The sequence below is a fragment of the Rhopilema esculentum genome, chromosome 9 (genome assembly GCF_057945365.1).
Source record: "Rhopilema esculentum isolate cy_ngs chromosome 9, ASM5794536v1, whole genome shotgun sequence".
In the NCBI taxonomy this organism is placed as follows: domain Eukaryota; kingdom Metazoa; phylum Cnidaria; class Scyphozoa; order Rhizostomeae; family Rhizostomatidae; genus Rhopilema; species Rhopilema esculentum.
This window is the reverse complement of record NC_142823.1, coordinates 573,337-591,508: the sequence shown is the minus strand read 5'-3', so window position 1 is coordinate 591,508 and position 18,172 is coordinate 573,337. Positions and strand designations below refer to the sequence as shown.

Sequence of the window (18,172 nt, the reverse complement as noted above, 5' to 3'; positions counted from 1 at the left end):
TTAAAATTCTATCAATGTATCGAGGATTTATTGCTTGTTTAATATTTTCGTTAAAATGTTTTATAGAGTTAGATGTAGATGTGTTGTAGTAGTGTAGTTTGTGTGGTGTTGTTGTTCATTGGCTGTCCAGGCACTGATAATTCTTATCTAAACTATATGAGCCTTTGTTGAATGAAAATATAGTTATATAGCCAGGTACCGCGCACCAGTCTAAAAGTAGGGGGGGAGAGAGGCTGAGAAGGGCGTGGCCTGAACAACTTTTTAGACTGGTGCGCGGTCTCTGGCTATATATGTGAAAAACGTGAAGGTTATATTGACAGCAAGATTTCACTAAAAGAGACTAAATTCCTAACCCTTATTTCTACCTCCGAAATAAAAAGCAATTAAACACTTAAGGTTCTTTGAGCAACAATCATTGCTTCTCTGAGAGACTTCGAATGTCATTGACTGCCTTTGCATCTTATGCCGACTTTATAATCATTCATTAGAAATTTTATCATTCTAAACTTAATATACTTCTAGCCTTTAACTTTCTATAATTCACGTATCTACTTTTTATATCTAAATAAAATTACAATAATAATATTTCTAGCTTTAAATCCTTACTCTTAATCCTTACTCTTAATGCTCACGCTTAATCCTTACGCTTAAAGAGGCTGTGTCACGGTTTTGAAAACAACCAAATACACGGGACATTGTGCGTTTTTAGCCGGGATAATTGCGGATGGTGCTCCGGTGCATCGACAAGCTCGATAAATTGTATATTCTGAACGCATTAACCGAACATGGAATGGAAAATTGCTATATTTCAGCATATGTACCGACTATCGAAACGAAAAGTGTATGCTAATTTGTTTTAGGCTAAGGAAATGAAGCTTCATTCAATCATGGCGAAGATATTCCGTTTCTCTTTTGGGGAATTTAAATGGAATTATACACTTTACAAACAAAATGATTACTCCAAATTTGTCCTGCAAACTTTAATAATGCTTTTTCGCTCATAATTTACATCAGGATGGTAGGTTTTTTAGTGTCATTTCGGCCAATTTTTATAAACAACTCCCTGCGAGTTGCGGTATCCTAGCCGTAAAAGTGGCCTTTGTTTTTTGTATCGCCATCCTTTATCTACAGAAATATGGTGATAAGATTGAAGAAAGAGCCTTTATTATTCGCTTCCTTTCATAAAACATCCAAAAATGCAAAAGGTTCGCACAATGAGCAAAGATACAAAAAAACTGTTTTATTTCATAGTGGTATTCCTATTGAACGCAGGTTGTTTCAACAAAACAACTTTCGCAAACCGGCGTGTTGCCACGCGGGATGTCCCTTGTGACACGGCCCCTTTAATTCTTATGCTTAGGGCCTGTTCACATGAGGTGGGCTAGCCCACTTAAATGGGCTGGTTTCCTCGAATGGGGTCCGTGCTTTCTATAAATTCCTTTGTTCTCTGTATTTGCCAGAGTGGGCCAGCCCGCTTAGATGAGATCTGCGAGAAAGACAGGTGGGACCCGCGTCAGGTGGGAAAAAATTATCCATGTAAACGCAATAAGGTGGGCTAGCCCACTCACTGAAAGCAAATGCGCCTGCGTAGAGGAAGTTCGCGCCAAACTAAACCAAATCATTCCGTCGTATGAATCGGAAGCAACAGTTTGGGCTCTTCTGCTAAAACCGTAGTAAAAGCGTACATAAACCTAAAGAATTCAAACGTTTCCGCAATTGAAATGATCCTAACATGTCGATCGCATACTTTTGATAGATCGAACACAAAATAAGAATTCCGTATAACTGAAGTACGAATCCGAGCTACCCTGGGTACCAGACTCACTATATAAAATAATAGAGAGTCTGGTCTAGTGCGCCCTATTCTCGTTCGGGTGAACTTACTTGAAAGAACTGAAGTCTATTTAACAGACTAGGCCTGTGAAACAAGACTGTCGGATAAATAACAAAGATACTCAGTAGTCGGAGGAGTTTCGGGAAATCTTAAAGCCAATGTATTTTATATAGTTCTGTAAAGTTGACATTATTAATACAGTGATAACAGACTTTTCTGCCTCAAGATTCCAATCAAATCAGGTGTAAAACGCCTTGGCAGCAAAAAGCATATGCGAAGCATGAAATTAAAGTTAGCACAATGCAGTTACTAAATGTTAATCATTGTTAAATTTCGCATACAACTTAAAATAAGACTTTTGTAATTTTCCACATAAATTAAGTGTACTTTCAGTCTACTTCCTCACTGTGAAGGCAGCGCGCTTGGACACCGCGGCGGTTAGAATCATCACGTTGGAAGTTCGCCACAGCAAATATGGCCAATATGACAAGCGAAGCCCCGTATGCCGGGGAAAATATTAGCCATAACTGATTTACTTGTGTTTGTTGTTGTTTGTTCTCGGCGCCTTGCGGTGTTTCTTATTTACTGCATTTCACTACAAGGCCTAATTTCTTTGCAATGAGAGGCACTGCCTGAAATATCAGAGACTTTCCAAAGTCAGTTGGCAACATGGCGAAGGTGTCTCTTCTCTCTACAAACAAGGCTTTCAATGTTGTTCTGTGTTAAGTTCCACAACATGCGGAAAATATTCTTTGAGTACAGTTTTAACAGCATCTTCAAACTAAATCGTTACAGTCGCTAGCATTTATTTATGTTGTGTTCTGTTCAATGTTTTACACCAGAGCTAAGTTTATTGTTTCGCTGTGACCTTTGAACGTACAGAAATCTGTACACTCGCTCCTGATTGGTTAATATAAGCACACCAGAACGAGAATGGGGCGCACTAGACCAGACTCTCTATTTTATTTCATATATAGTGAGTCTGGTACCCAGGGTAGAATCCGAGCATAACGTATAATTTAACGGTCAGAAAAGAATCCAATTGTTATTCGCCATTGTTAAGAAAAATTGATATTCAATACCGTGGGGCAAAAAAAACCTCATTTACAATTTTCAAATTAGTGGCCATCCCACCTAGTGGGATAAATCGCGCCATGTAAACTTGCGAATACGATTTCACCTGCGGAAACTATCCCACTTCAGTGGACCAGCCCACTTCACGTAAACAGGCCCTTAATCGTTATGCCTAATCCTTACGCTTATTACCTACGCTTAATCATTACACCTAATCCTTACGCTCAATCCTTACGCCTGATCCTTACGCTTAATCCTTCCGCTTAATTCTTACGCTTAATCCTTCGCCTAATCCTTATACTTGATCCTTACGCTTAATCCTAACGCCTAATCCTAACGCTTTACCCTTGCACTCAGTCCTTGTTGCTTTCATGGTGATTTTTGTTGCAACTGCAGCAACTACTTTCTTTGGTCAAGTCAATAGATTACCGAAGTGATGACATCATAAAATTCTTTTCTTAAAATGTTTTTATTTTGATCCCTGAACCTAAGAGAGCATCATGAAATACCTTTTAGTATGCAGAATCGGTTAAAGGTATCACGAATTGGCTTAGATATGGCCACATAAGGACAGGCTCTTGCCTCATCAAACCTCTGTAATTTGGTCTTGGTTCATAACTTTATGAACCAGGCCAGAATTACAATGATCCGTTAGCAAACTTGAAATCTATCATTGGCCATATCTCGCCCAGTTTGGAACATAACTAACTACTTTTGCACAATGGGAGGTATTTTATGCCATTCTTTCAGATTATGCGGCCAAATTTTAGATATTCTAAGAAAAGCTTTTGATGACGTCACACTTGGTTACTCTATTCGTTGTTATAAAAAAGCTTATCTTCAGGCAGAGAAAACAATCTTTCATTTCCAAACGCGATGTTCGGGTAGGTCGTCTTGTCGCGATAATCGCACAATGAAACGAAATTTGATTGTTTTTGCAAAAATGTAAGAAATCCAATGCAATTTGACATTCCTAAAAAACCATGTGATTGTATCAGGCCTTGTTTTAATAACTGTGAAAATTCGTATTATTCAAATTTGCAACAACGAACCATGTTGATGGTGACTAAATTGTGGGAATGTTTTTAAAATCACAAGGAATATTGACAGCAAGAACAGCATATGCCTAATTTTCCATGGCAGAAAAGCATCTGCTCAACTGCAACACTTTCAGAACATACCTGTTTTGAGAGAGGCATTTCAGGTTTAACGTGCCTAAGCAACTCTGTGTATCCTTTATAATTAAACTGGACAATATGTAAACAATCGATTGCCCTTTTTATTTTAGAGCAGTATGAGTGAGAAAAGTCTGTTGAGTCGGCGGCTAAGAAGATCGATGACAAACTGGTCCTCCGGTCAAAGCAGCAAGGACCAGTCAACGGATGGAACAATAACGTTTCCAAAAAGCAAACGATCGAAAACGAAACAGCGGTTCAGAATTGTTGCTGCCAAGACAGGCCAACCCGATGGGATTTCATTCGAGTGCATCGATAAATCTGGGTTCTTTTTAAGGGCCAAAGGAAAGTCGCTAGCACCTGAAAGAGATGGATCTGACTCGTACTTCAGTGAGTTGGCCTCGTTTTTCGTTACTTGGTTTATATTTATTTTTCTTAATTTCTCAATCGCGTTTTGAGCAATATGTTTGAGAGAATAAATTATGGTTTTAGAGTTGATGCGGGAAACAAAATTTGCCATTAATTTCTGCTTTCGTTGAAAAGATGGAAGACTTTTGGAAAAAGTGATAATTTCAATCAATGACATCAAATATTTGTAAATATGAATTCGTAAATCTACACTCTTAACAAACAGTGGTCCTTTTCTAAGCTTATATCAATATCATGAACGGAAATTATCCACACAATGATCCTGATTATAAAAACTGTCATGAAGACTTCATAGATTAAGTTTTAACATAATTGAGAATCAGAAAAGGAGCGAAGAAAACCCTGTTGAAATTCTTGCTTTATCTCTAATTAGCACGATAAAGATTCAACTTCTCATAGTGGTACAGAAATCATCGAACATCATATTTCATGAATTGCTTCGTCAATATTGCAGCGAAAAGATGAATGGACATCACATGGGTTTATTATTGTAATTTTTAGGAGGATTTTGAATGATAAATAAACGATGCAGTATATTTGAGACGCAACAAATGAAATATTGGAACACCTTTGTCTCGTCCTAACAAACAGTGCTCGCACAAGCTGCAAGAAACAGCTGTCAGAACGGTTTCGCGAGTGGTGGAAGACTTATTGATAATATCTCTGGTGAACCGAACATCTTTTTGAATCTTAAATATTTTAAAGCGTATTATTTGAGAAGCTTGCATAGGAACTTGGTATCGGAAATTTAAAAAGGTAAATTGTAATTTGTAATTAAATGAAAATTCGCCAATCGCCGCTCTGTCTAGGCGAAATCTGACGAAAAAATTATATTCATTGCAAGGTGATTGCGCTTTGTCAGTTTCAAAAATTATGAACAGATAATTAAAGAATTTCATCAACCAGACAGAATCCTTTCAATTCTTTACTTTAATCTTAGATAAAGATAGCACATTCGTTCCTTTGCCTGACATGTGGTTCCCTGGGTTCTTTGCATTTGAATCAGTTGGAAAGCCATCTTATTTCGTTCGCTTGAATCAGACGGAAGAGTTGATCCTGGACCGCTACGATGGAACAACGACTTTCAAAGAAGATGCTAGTTTCATGTTAAAGAAAAGACCATGTGCAAGTGGGTTGTTTTGCATTTGGCAGTGTAATGTAAATAGAGGATTGAATGACTTTTGATTTATCGCGCAATATAGAATTTGACAATTAAATGTAGAAATGTTTTGAAGTATCAGTTACAATGTTTGCTTAAGTAACGATTTGCTAACATCAAATGTTGGATGCGCTGATATGCCAAAATTAAATTTATAAAGTCTATGCTTAAAAAATAGACTTTGTACGTATATAAATGACCTGAAGCTAGAAGAATGGATGTATCGTTAAATTTGATAGCTGGAGAGCTGATTTTAAAGTATTTCTATCCCTGAGCAAAGACCTTGAAAAGGTTATATTAAAAATAACTTCAGCTACCTTGGTTGGCAGAATCAACCACTAGATTTAAAGTTTGATGGAATTGTGATACTTGCACGTCAGATGCTTGGCGAAATCATGATTGAATCTTAATAATGTATCCTGTCAATCATTTGTATGCCTCTGAGGATTCAGCAAAGTCCCAAGTGTACTTTTTTATAACTTTCTAACGTGCTTACGTCTGTTTTTTTATCTCAGTGGATATGAATTGTTAATATCCAGTTATACTTTTTCAGCATGTTTGCAAGTTGGCGTGAAAGGATGGGCAAAAATGCCAGCTGGAGGATACTGCCTTGGCAAAGTAATCGCTGTCACTGACGTAATCGAAGTGCTAGTTGACGAAGGCAAGGTGATGAAGTATGAGCGGGAATCGCAAGGGTGTCTAATTCCAGACGTGGTGCCGCAAGCGAGCGAACTTTCAGTCGGCGCACGAGTAATCTCACAATGGTACGATAGAGAGTCTCTTTATCCCGGGATTATCACTGGGATAAGATCGAATGAATACGAGGTGCAATTCGACGATGGTGACAAGGGTCGCTGCCGGTCTTACCAAATTAGGCTGGTTAGGGATCATCTTTTTCAAGGTAAATTTATGTGGACAATCCTTCAAACATAATATTAGATTAAGAAATTACGGATCTAGAAATACGAGAAATTTCTAAATGTAAAGGTAGCTGTACTCAGTTATTGTGAAAAGCAAGTCAAGTTCATATTGTAACTATATTTTATAAGGAAAGGAATATTTTATATTGTAACAGTACCGAAAAATTACCTCATTTAAGCATCAAGAAATTACCTCATACCAGGATGGTTGCAACGCTACCATCTCTGGTATAGAAATATTGTCTTGATGATGTTGAAACGTTGAACAATATATAATGCAGCCCGTTAAGTGTATGTAAATTGTTTAAATATTATCAAAAAGAGGACCTAAGAGGTCGTAGACTGTGTTCTACGATACCTTGGATACTCGATGAAGTAAAATTATTTTTAGAACAATTGGTTACAACAACTTTTCGATTTCAGAACATTCCTGCTCTGAATCATCTCACAAACACGCCACAAAACAAAACTCGGACGATTCAAGCATTGAAGGTGCCGAAAAAGCAGAGGATCGCCTATTATCTTCAATCAAACGACAACAATTTTCAGGTAGGGAGCTCGAGCTGTTTGCATAAAAAAGAAGTGCTTTTGTCTATCAGTTTTCTGTTTGATTTCAGCAAATTAAGGCCCTGTTGAAACGACGAATTCATGTGCCAATTCAATTGCGTAGGAATCAGGAACGACCTTGAAGCGACTTTTATTTCAGACGTTGAACCAAATGTGTCGAGCTTAAAAACTTCGAGTCGTTTACATGAAGTAACTTCAAAGCGCAGTGCAAACCATACACATTTCCTAAATTTTTAATTTTATTTGTGTTTTAATTCCGTTGTTTTTAATCTTAATTTAATTTTTAACGGGTTAATTTTCTAAGATGGCTGCGTACAACTCGAAATTCTTGTTGATTAAATGTATGTTTGCGGAAAGTCTAGAAAGACATTGAGTCGTCAAATACATATTTAGAATGGCTAACAAACAACAAACATTGAAAATTTCGCTACAGCTGAGTCCATTTGCTTTTGTACCGTATTTGACGCGGTGTTTGTTTTGCCCTCTTCTTTCGCGCGTTTTCCTAAAAATAATTGTACCGTGGCGTTTTAGGAAGAGAAATAAATTATGCATTTAGCTCGGCACACGATTAGCCTGCGCTCCAGTCCACAAATGCTGCTACATTCATAGACTGTGCAATGTTGACAAATATGCAGCCAAGCAGAGGGCTGGGTCTAGTTTATGAAATTAATTTATGCAATGAAACCATTGAAATCTTGAATATGAATCCTTGAAGAAATTTGTACTGAAACAAAACAGGACGAATATGCATAAATAAAATGGTGTGCATGACGAGTGTAACATCTTGCAAGGTCAGAACCGTTGACAATCTCAGCTAATTGCATAATTTTGGAGGGTTGCATACATTACCACCAGATTCAGGTGGAAACTGCGGACAGGACATTCATTAATATTGCGCATTCAATAAATATGGCAGCATTTGTGGTCTGGGGCACGGGCTACACATGACAGGCTCGACGTTTAAAACGAAGTCGAACTCCAATCGTCGAATTCGGCAAGGCTTGCCGTGTCAAACTGCTCTTGCCGTACTTAATTGATAAAATCTGCCGTGCTTAATTGATACAAACGTTGCGCTTTCATATACTTGATAAGTTCATTCACTTCGGCGCATGAGAAGTTCGATTAATTTTTTTATGCGCGATAAACCGTTTCTTTTGTTTTCGATCAACACCTAGTGCAAGTAATTTTGTTGTTGATACTATGGTCAAAATAATTAATTAAAATTAATATCCATCTCTTCCATGTGACACTTATAAAAGAACTCTATTTATGGCTACTAGAAGACTGAAAATTGCAAGAAATGTTGGTACTATAACGAGCAAATTTATACCATCAGAATAAATTTCATCTACAATAAATTGTTTTGACTTCCAACTACGTAAGAAATAAAATCAAAGGAAGACATTATGATGAAAAATCTTTATGACATAGGACAATGATAGAACTTTCTGCTGTATCTGCAATAGGGAATGAAAGAAATTCTACTTTGTTGCAGAGTCTCGGCATGGCAAACTTTGGTCACGTGAGTGCTCAGAGGCTGTCTCAAGTTCTAATAAAGAGGAGGTTTGTAAACAAGATAGTTCATCGTCAACAGACACACAGCTAACATTAAAGAGTCATAGCGAGGCATTGAAACTCAGACGAGACTTGCGAATGACTGTGCAAAATTTGAAGGTTTCCTCTTTAGAGACAGAGACAATGAGCCAGGATAGCGGTTACCATGGTTACCTGAGGCAAAAGAGTTTAGAAAAGGAATCCCAAAAACGATGTAAGTTAGTGCTTCGTGCCTTTTAAGGGCATCATTTTTCTGTAATCTTGTTTTTAAACCACATGGAAGAGTTTGAAAGAGACAACTTGAGTTGTGTTTCAGTCGAGTTTTAAAGTAACTAGAAGATACTTTCTTCTGCTTCGCTTGTCTTTGCAACTTTGAATTTATCGAGTGTGGAAGGCAATTTTAATAAATAACCTAGTATCCTAATCTAAACAGCTGGTTCAGAACTAATAACTTGTTTACAAGATTTTAATCGCTTTCTATTGCTAAAACCTTGTAAATTCTTCTTTAGTACTGGCAGCACTTCCTAAGTGGAAAACACAAGAAGAAGAAGCAGTGGAGCAAGTATAAGGATTCCCTTACGATACTGAAAGATAATGGGTTTGACCATTCATCAGTCCTGGAAAATACTGTCAAAGGACTTTTATATGGGCTCAATTTTCTGTAAATTGTTAGTATTTATTTGAATACATAGATTATAGTATAATTTAATTGTATAGGTTATCAAATTTGGCCAGTTCAGTAGTCAAATGGAGTATTTGAGCAAAATTGCTCTAGGTTATGCCAGCCAGTGAGAACTTTAAATCTGGCTAGAAGGTTCAACAGAATTTTACGTGAATACTGTAAATAATTTTGAATCTATTGTAAAAATTATATAATGAGAGAAAAGAAAAATATCGATAACAGCAGAAAGTTAGAAATGTAAGACAATGATAAAGTTGTCAACACTAAAACTTACTATGAAGGAAATGTGGTTTTAGAAATAGTCGTAAAAATCATAAGAAATGACAATTAAACAGCACTGCTAGATATTTTCAAATGGCAGCCCCGGACGGGCACTCGTTGCTATACATCTGAGAAAAACTTTGCCGCTATTTCCACATAACATTTTAACGAGCAATTCTGTATAGTTCATGGGGCAACACGCACCCAGATGGATTACATGAATTGTACTTAGGCTACATTAACACTGCTCCGTATTCGTTTCGTTCCGTTTTCGTTGAAGAAAATGCTGCCCGTTCACAGTTATCCAATAAAAATGCTGTTGGTGGCCTCATTTTTGAAAAGAGGCGTTCACGAATCCTCATCAAATTGGTGTCATTTTGAATAAAATCAAATAAAAGCAAATCGTGAAAACGTTGTTGTAACAGCTACCAGTCCATTGTGAATTCTCAATTTCGAAATTTGTGAGATTTGGTGTGCTAGAAAGCACGTATTTTGTTGCTGTTGTTAGCGTTTTCAAATTTCTCCGTTTTTGGTGTTTACACTGTAAACGGAGCGTATTCAATATGCGCCGTATTCAAAAGAATCCGTTTTCATTAGCGTTTTCAAACGACTATGTTTTCATAGCAGAGCAGTGTGAACGCAAGGCAAAAACGGATTAGTTTGACTCCGTTTTCATTTGAAAACGGAGTAGTGTGAACGGGTCCTTTGACGAATTGCTGTTTCTAGTAGCTACGGCTTAACTAAAGTCAACACTAGAAGTATCATTTGTAAATGCTTATTTGACAAAATTACAAAAATATAGGTAGATATACTAATTAAATGAAATATGGTGTTGTGTTTTTTTGCCTATCAGTTTACAATTGGGTTCACTTCGTTTATCACCAAGTTATAGATATAGTTAAGGAAAGAGCCGTACACAGAAGTGATGAGGTTTCTTCTCTCGCGAACCCACATATGTGACAACATCTTCCAAAACTGCATTTCCGAAAGCGATGATAAGACAAGTGATTTTTGTGCATTGTTTTGGAAAATAGGACCGTAGCAATAACGATAAAGTCCAGGTAAGGAGTAGCAAGAGATTGTCTCTAGGCAACGGGACCGGTCAAGCATGTCTTACGTTCTACGCATGAGCAAAGATCAACGGGTGGTTAAAATCTCGGCAAAACATCGAATTACTGAAAAAATACTATTAAAGTTGATAATTGGTTAAATATTTTGCAAAAATTAAAGTTGCAATACATTTTACCATGGAAGTTTGAATCTCAAAAGCACAGCAATAGAAAGGGGTGAGTAACTTCGCAAAATCCGATACAAGGGACGTCTTAATGGTGTTGGTTGGAATATCTTGAAAAATGTAGAGCCTAGTTCATTTTCAACAAAAGTGTAAACAAATGTTAAATGCGCATTCTCGTATAGTTTTCATAAACCATATCGTTAGCTGTTAATATTCTTCTACCAAGCTTGGTTAGTGTCAAAATTAATGTATTGTGTGACGTCATTGAAAGAAACAGATACTGACAGATTTAAAGCGTGCGGCTCATGAGCGCTCCACATGGAAATCTAAGTAGACAGTAACAAGTAGGGTTATGTTGATATTTCGTTGTCAAAAGAAGCAAAACAAGCAAATAAATTCTTAACTTCATTTTCCTGAACATTTAAGTGATATTATACAGAAGTATAAAAGTCCAAGAAAACAGAAACGTTTCTGTTGAGACTAAAATCACTTTCCAGTCTTTTCAATTAGGCCGAGCTGTTTGTCTGCCTCAGAAGAGCTCTGTTTTTAGGAGTGTTCTAGAGAAAAGTTCTTGTCATTGCATGACTAAACAAGTCAAATTACAAAAAGGATGACAATTTTGTTACCATAATCAATTTTAACTTTGAATCATTTCCGCGGGCACGTCAACAAGGAAAAGGGAGAGAATGTACTCTTCTATATAGCGAGATTATTTGCAATGTGGGTATTGATAGAAAATGCTTGCGATAACTTTCTAGATACTCTGTTTTCTTGCATCTTTTTCTTAGAAACTATCCTTGGTAGCAACTGTCGAAATGATGTCGACGTAACAATCTTTTTTGATAATTTGGAGGAATTTCATTCTAACGTTTAACAATTAATGTCTGAAGATGTGTAAAGGAAAGTTGGAATCAACCAACCCAAAGCAGCTAGGAAAGGTCTTATTGAAATTTTTTGTCGGGCAAATTCTTTTACAAACACGACCAAAAAAGGTTTTCAAATAAGTTAGGATAAATCATATTTTATGGGTATAAATCTTCCACCATGCAAAGAGATATGGAAGGTGAAGCTGCTTGGTAATTTAATGCGTACTATTAAAGACAATTGCACCTTCAACCTTTTCTCCACCACAGGGTACTTGTAAAAAGGAAACTAGATAATTTTCTTCTTGAAGTCATGCTCCGCTGTCCTATTTGTACAAAGGGTGTCTCAGTATTATTTCTTAATCCTTAGGAAGAAAGCGTGATAAAATGAGGTTCGTATTTATAATACTGAGTTTGTTGCTCGGTCTAGCCATGGCTAGACATCACAACACGAAGAAGCACCGGGCACATGCCGATGACGGAGCAACCAAATGGCATAAGAAGAGCCATCGCAAGGTTTGTCAAACATAATTGCATTATTGACGACGTCATAAGGGTCAGCTCTTTGCTTGGAAGAGCAAATTACAGGCATCAATCTTGAGAATCTCCTTTTTACTTACAATTCAACTCCCAAGAACAGCATGAAGACATAACTGGTGTATCATAAAACCCTATACAACACTACAGTAGGTATGGAAGTTGTAGCTGATAATATACCAAATTTACAGAAACCCCTATGTACCAAATTTTATGATTTCTAATTTCTTAATTTGATAGCAAGGGAGGGGGAGGGGGGGGGAGTGCGTAGTAAAAGCTTGAAGCAAAGTTATTGGGAGAACCTAAATTGCATGGCAGCCATATCTACAAAGGGAGATTTTCATCCAGCTCACTAACTGGGTACCATATCGCTTTTTCACTGAGGCAAGCAAGGACTGAGATACCGGGGGGCTGGGGAGGGGCTTGGCTTAAGTTGCATAAGTAAAATAATCTCATTTTATAAAATATGGCTGTTGTTACACTGATTTATCAGGGCTTTGGAGGCAAGTATTGTATCTCGGTCTTTGGAGGCAAGTATTGTTATATTATTGAAACTTGGTGTAGAAATTTCAAACTACACATCTTGTTACATTTTCAGGGTATGGAGAAGATAAAGAAATTCAATATTGAAGCAGCACCACAAAGTATAGTAAGTTTCTTCTGCTAGCCTAATCATTAACCAGCAAAAATTGAATCAAATGGGCTCTGAATGAGCTTGACAATGATTAACGACAATGAAGAGAAGAATCTTATTGCATAGAATTTTTCGCAGATTTTTATTCATGCAGGTATTGTGGTTTGTTGTTTATGTAGTTATACGTGGGTGATTATTTTATAGGTCTCTACTCTCTTCGTTTATTCAAGCTATAACAAGTGTTGAGAAAAACGATCTTTGAAGTTCTGTTTGTTAATGAAATTAGCTTTTACACTAAAAGTGTCAATGTTCATTGAATGATCGCAGGAATGTTTCAGACATCGGAGTGACGACCAAATTACTGAATCGGAGGAATATCTTATTTCCTCACGTTTTTAACAAGAAAATCAGAGGACACTTCGTTGTATTGATAAGCTGTTCATCAGAGATGAACTCCGAATGTCTGGTAAGATGTCAAGCAAATTGCGTTAACTGGTTTTATTTGACATTTTTCAGCTTGGTGACGCAATGCAAATAAAGATGAAAGGAAGAGATGGAGTTGATGGCAAAGATGGACCATGTGTAAGTGGTCTTCTTAGAGAAACAGTTGTCTTAAAGATCTGGTACAGCATGCACAGAGTATTTAATTGTGTAAAATATATCGCGTGTTTGATTGCCTATAGTCTCTTTAGAAACACCAACTACATTCAACAAATAAAGATGCCAGCTGAAACAGACCTTAGCTTAATGCTACTGCAGCTTATGCTTTGGCAAGTTTGGTAGATTGCTAATCTTCAATCTTAGTCTGAAGGATTCTGAAATAAAAATTTGAATGCTTCTGCAATGTTAGAAACTTACAAAAATGCTTTCTCTTAACAGGGACCTCCAGGTCCAGCTGGGCCACCAGGAGCACCCGGAGTAGCGGTATCTTTTTCATTCATTTTCATTTTGCCTTTCATTTTGTTCAAATTTCTTCATCAACCGTCATCAAAATTTGTTTGTGTGAAATACAGAGAGGATATCTTCGATAAATTTACCCAAAAAGAATTAATCGTAAAATTTCCTAAGAAGAAGAATCTAAACATTTGTTTCAGAGAATGATTTTGTCTCAGCGTCCAGTCTTAAGTTACAATTTGAATGGGAAGCTCTTGATGTCGATCAAGAAATTATTGGCGATACTGTTCCAAGGCCTTTCAACATCTTAATATTCTTTTGGACACCAGTACTTACCATTTTAACCATAATATAAAAAGACTAAAGGGGTCCGTTTTTAATTCTTGCATTACATTCTTTTCTAGGGACCAGCCGGCGATCCTGGGCCATGTCCTGCTAGCGAGGTAAACAACACATAAAATATACAATGCAAAACAGCAGTGATAATTTTGCTATAAGCAACTTTATAACTATCAATATATGGCTGATGTTCGCGTTGCAATGTCCTGTATGCAAATGCCTAGATACTCAAACGTCGCATCAACTGCCTGTTGAATGATATCCCCGACATTTAGCTGTCAAATTTGCAGGGGTTTATCCCAATATTGCCTACGGATATTTTCTTTCATTTGCAGTGCGATTTTCTCAACATCATGCCACTTGTAGCACGTATAACAGCACTGGAAAGATATGCCAGTGAAGGAGGGGCTGGAATGACCGGTGGTAGTTTGCCGGCGGCGCCTGACAGTGGCGGAGGAGGAGGTGGCGGAGGTGGTGTTGGAGGAGGAGCCGGATTCGGAGGTGGTGGTGGAGGCGGAGCAGGTGGCGGTGGAGGAGGAGGAGGTGGTGGCGGCGGAGGCGCAGGTACATTATAATAAAATTTATGAACTGCCTTGTATGGTGTGGGCCAGCAAACACTGGAAAAACTAGGACCGATAAGATGACTAATATTGGTAGAATGTAAACAGTCTCATTTTTATTAATCAAAAATGCATTCAATTGATAACTGTTGAAGTGGAGGCAATCTGGAAATTCCAGCAATGTAGCGCCAACCGAATAGAAACATCAAGTTAAAGTTGAAAACTGCTGTGTGGACATTCTACGGTAATCATAATTTTTACCTATTTGATCATATTCGGATTCTCTCCTTAATTTGTGACCCATTTTTGTTGAAAGGAAATATTGACAACTTGGAAAAGAAAGGCGACACAAAGAAAGAAGATGGAAACAAAAACACAGGAAATAAAAATAGCGGAAGTGAAAAACCTACCGAGAAAGAGAATAAATCAACTGGAGGGAAACAAGAAGGATCCAAGAAGGAAGGAAGCCAAAAGGGAGGAGACGGAGGTGTGTGGTGAAAGAGTTTCTTAGTATTGGCCGTTTTATTGACGGTGATGTTGATTCACTTGAAAAAAGTAATAAGGGATGGGTAAAAATGGCACATAAAAAAATAGAAATTGGTTCGATATGGAGAAACCTGGTTAGGCTCAACACTCGTTGCGTAAAGCATTTGAAAATATCAGTGAAACTGACTTTGGTTAGGCAACAAGTTTCAATGAATTAGCAATTGCAGTTTGTTACATTTCATATTTCAGTACAAAAGACCGCTGAGAATTTTTGTCAAGCATCTTTAATTTTAGAAAAATGCTTTTTTTCAGGAAAAAGCAGTAAAGGGTCCGGAGGAAAGGGAGATAAATCTGGAAATGAGGTACCGAAATACTTATTTGAAAGCATACAAATTATAAGAATAAATATGATATGTTTTTATTTGTGAATCTATCGCTTAAAAAGATAAGCCTACAATCTTGTATGGTCGATGAATGAATCCGTTTGCAGTAAACTCAAAATGAATTTTTTTCAGCAGAGCTTAATTGGAAATGCAATAGTTTTATGACACTATAGAAAAATAGCAATGATACGAAGCAGTTACCGGCAGCCAGGAGTTCGGTAAACACATGGGGCAAGATAAAAAGTAAATGATAAATTGGAGGAATGAAGTTGTAGCAAGTGTAGGGTTTGGTTGCTGAGCCTCTTTTAATAAACGATAAGAGAACAAACAAGAAAATGTCGTGTCACTATATCTAGTCTGGCCATTTTCAAGATTGACAACTGTAATGCAACTCAATATTTTATATCATTAAAGGCTCTATAATCGTTTGCTGTTAACGTGCTTTATGTATTGCGATAGTTGATCTTAGTTAGTTAGTTAGTTCACGACTCATGCTGGTCATGGTCATGAGTGTTATGTTTAGTATAAACAAAGTGTCTACGTGTGTTCGAACCTGCGTTGTATGAGGTAGACTTTGCCTATGTATACCCAGAAGTTATACAAACACGTTGGATCTGTAATATTTGTGTCCTTCATAGGGATCAGGCGATGGTGGCAAAAGCAGTGAATCAAACAGCATCAAAAGATCGTAAGTACAGCACAAGAGCAACTAAATATTAACAAGGCCTGAAGCAAAGGAAAGCGTTGTCCTGCAGTTATCGTGTGTTAAAATGTTAGATAGGGATGCTGATATGATTTAAGGCAGCGGCTATATATATATTCAAGTTGCAGGCAATGTCGTAAAGAATACGGGTGAAATCCTGACATGAGCATTTCTATGATTTGATTGGATAAAACCAACCTACCTGTGTGTTGAATGGTCTAGACAAAGGTACAAATCCCTCAAAGCATGCTATTTGAACAGACACATTCTTCAAATAAAAAAGTACAAAGCCTGGTTTCCATATGATCGCTGAGGATCGCTGAGGATCGCTAAGGATCGCTGAGGATCGCTGAGGATCGCTGAAGTTTTGTAACGATCATATGGAAACAGCGGTTCAAATGCCCAGCGATCCTCAGCGATCGTGAACGATCCATAAAGATCGTGAATGATCTTGAAAAATTAATAGAAACACACCAGCGATCGTGAACAATCCATGAAGATCGTAAACGAAATTAATGGAAACACACCAGCGATCGTTAACGATCCACAGCGATCCAAGTATCTCATGATACATTTGAGGTGACAAGAAAAAACAATCATGGCAAGGCACGTGGGATTCATTTATGTTTGAAATATGTTCATAAAAATAGGTCATCCACAAATTTCTGCTGGCATTGTTAACAAAATTTTTTCAAGGAGTTGTACTTGCCAGTTAGTTTCAATCGACACAGGAACATCTTGTAACTAAATAATATCAAGAAACTGTGCAGCTAAGTGGCAAACGCGCTTTGCTTTGCTTCAACAATTTTCCATTTCTAAAGAGAGGGTTAAAAATATTTGGTCTTGAAACCAGTTTGTTTTCGTTTGATCAATCCAGAGAGGTTATCTGCCACAAATTCGTCAGAAAGAAGGGCCTATCGGATAATCCAATTTGTGTTGATATTAATGCCAGATATCTAATGCTATGTTTCCTACACATTATACCTCGAGCAATCTTGGATAAAACTTTGGAATATTACGTTATGTTTGCATTTTCTGTTATCTTGAAATAGCAAAGTATTAATTGAAACTTCGTTATTCACTTCAATGTTTAAAACTTTCTTAATACTTTCCAGTGTCGAAGAAGATGATTCTCTCTATCAGAAAATGGAGTATTGGAAAACAATCGGCTTGAGGATCAAACACGCGAAAGATTTGTCATAAATGACCAAATATGGCATGAAATACAATGCATTGCTTACCTTTGATGCTTGAATTTTCTCACCTTGGGAATAAACAATGTCTCAAGCTTGCTCATGCACGACTTTCTACATCGCAAAAATTAAATCATGATGCTTTCTCAGAGGAAGGAAATAATTAACTTCTAAGACAATAACTTCTGTATATTCAGTGTTGTTTAGGGAAACGTGAACTGTAACCGAGTAAAAGATCAACTTCATCTTTAAAGTTAAAAATATTTTAACCTCCGCATAACGAAGAAACTTAACAAGTTTATGTCCTGGCTTTTTGAATGGTTTCTTCTTCTTCTACAAAACTCCATACTTTTTGAGCCATAGGTAACGGTACGAAAAGGAACCGGGTCATAAATTACAACGATGGCATATTTAAATAGCCTAGCCAAGGAGGATGTTCTTCCCTATTTGTTGCCTTTTAGGCTATTCGGCAGAATCTACACCACTGGCTATTACGGACAGGCCTCGTCACAAAGACTTTAAAATTACTTCAGAGTATACAACAGCTGGCAGTTTGTGTTACACTCTAGGTTTAAAAAGATATTATCCTTTCGACGAATGACCGACTATGCAAACGACTGTACTGAAAGCCTAACATTGCCATTCACATGTCGGGAATTAGTTGTTGCAATTGAGTAAAAAAGCATTTGGC

The 18,172-nt window shown here is 37.2% G+C and overlaps 1 protein-coding gene across 4 annotated transcripts in view; it reads left to right on the top strand.

Moving 5' to 3' along the window:
* Nucleotides 1–17,813, top strand: part of LOC135689267 (uncharacterized) — a 39,328-nt gene extending 21,515 nt beyond the window's left edge. For 3 of the 4 annotated variants that reach the window (XR_010516486.2, XR_010516485.2, XR_010516487.2), the window contains 8 exons: nt 4,197–4,473; nt 5,453–5,641; nt 6,225–6,572; nt 7,015–7,140; nt 8,654–8,926; nt 9,222–10,941; nt 12,123–12,268; nt 12,888–12,938. Coding sequence is in view for 1 of the 4 variants with exons in the window: in XM_065206434.2 (XP_065062506.1) it covers nt 12,140–12,268; nt 12,888–12,938; nt 13,440–13,505; nt 13,803–13,847; nt 14,222–14,260; nt 14,492–14,720; nt 15,033–15,203; nt 15,515–15,564; nt 16,224–16,273; nt 17,404–17,491 (918 nt within the window). In the remaining 3 variants the exon portion in view is untranslated. Of the gene's footprint in view, nt 1–4,196; nt 4,474–5,452; nt 5,642–6,224; nt 6,573–7,014; nt 7,141–8,653; nt 8,927–9,221; nt 10,942–12,122; nt 12,269–12,887; nt 12,939–13,439; nt 13,506–13,802; nt 13,848–14,221; nt 14,261–14,491; nt 14,721–15,032; nt 15,204–15,514; nt 15,565–16,223; nt 16,274–17,403 lie in introns of those variants that run through there. The other variant, XM_065206434.2, reaches the window with a different exon arrangement.
* Nucleotides 17,814–18,172: the final 359 nt, after the last annotated feature.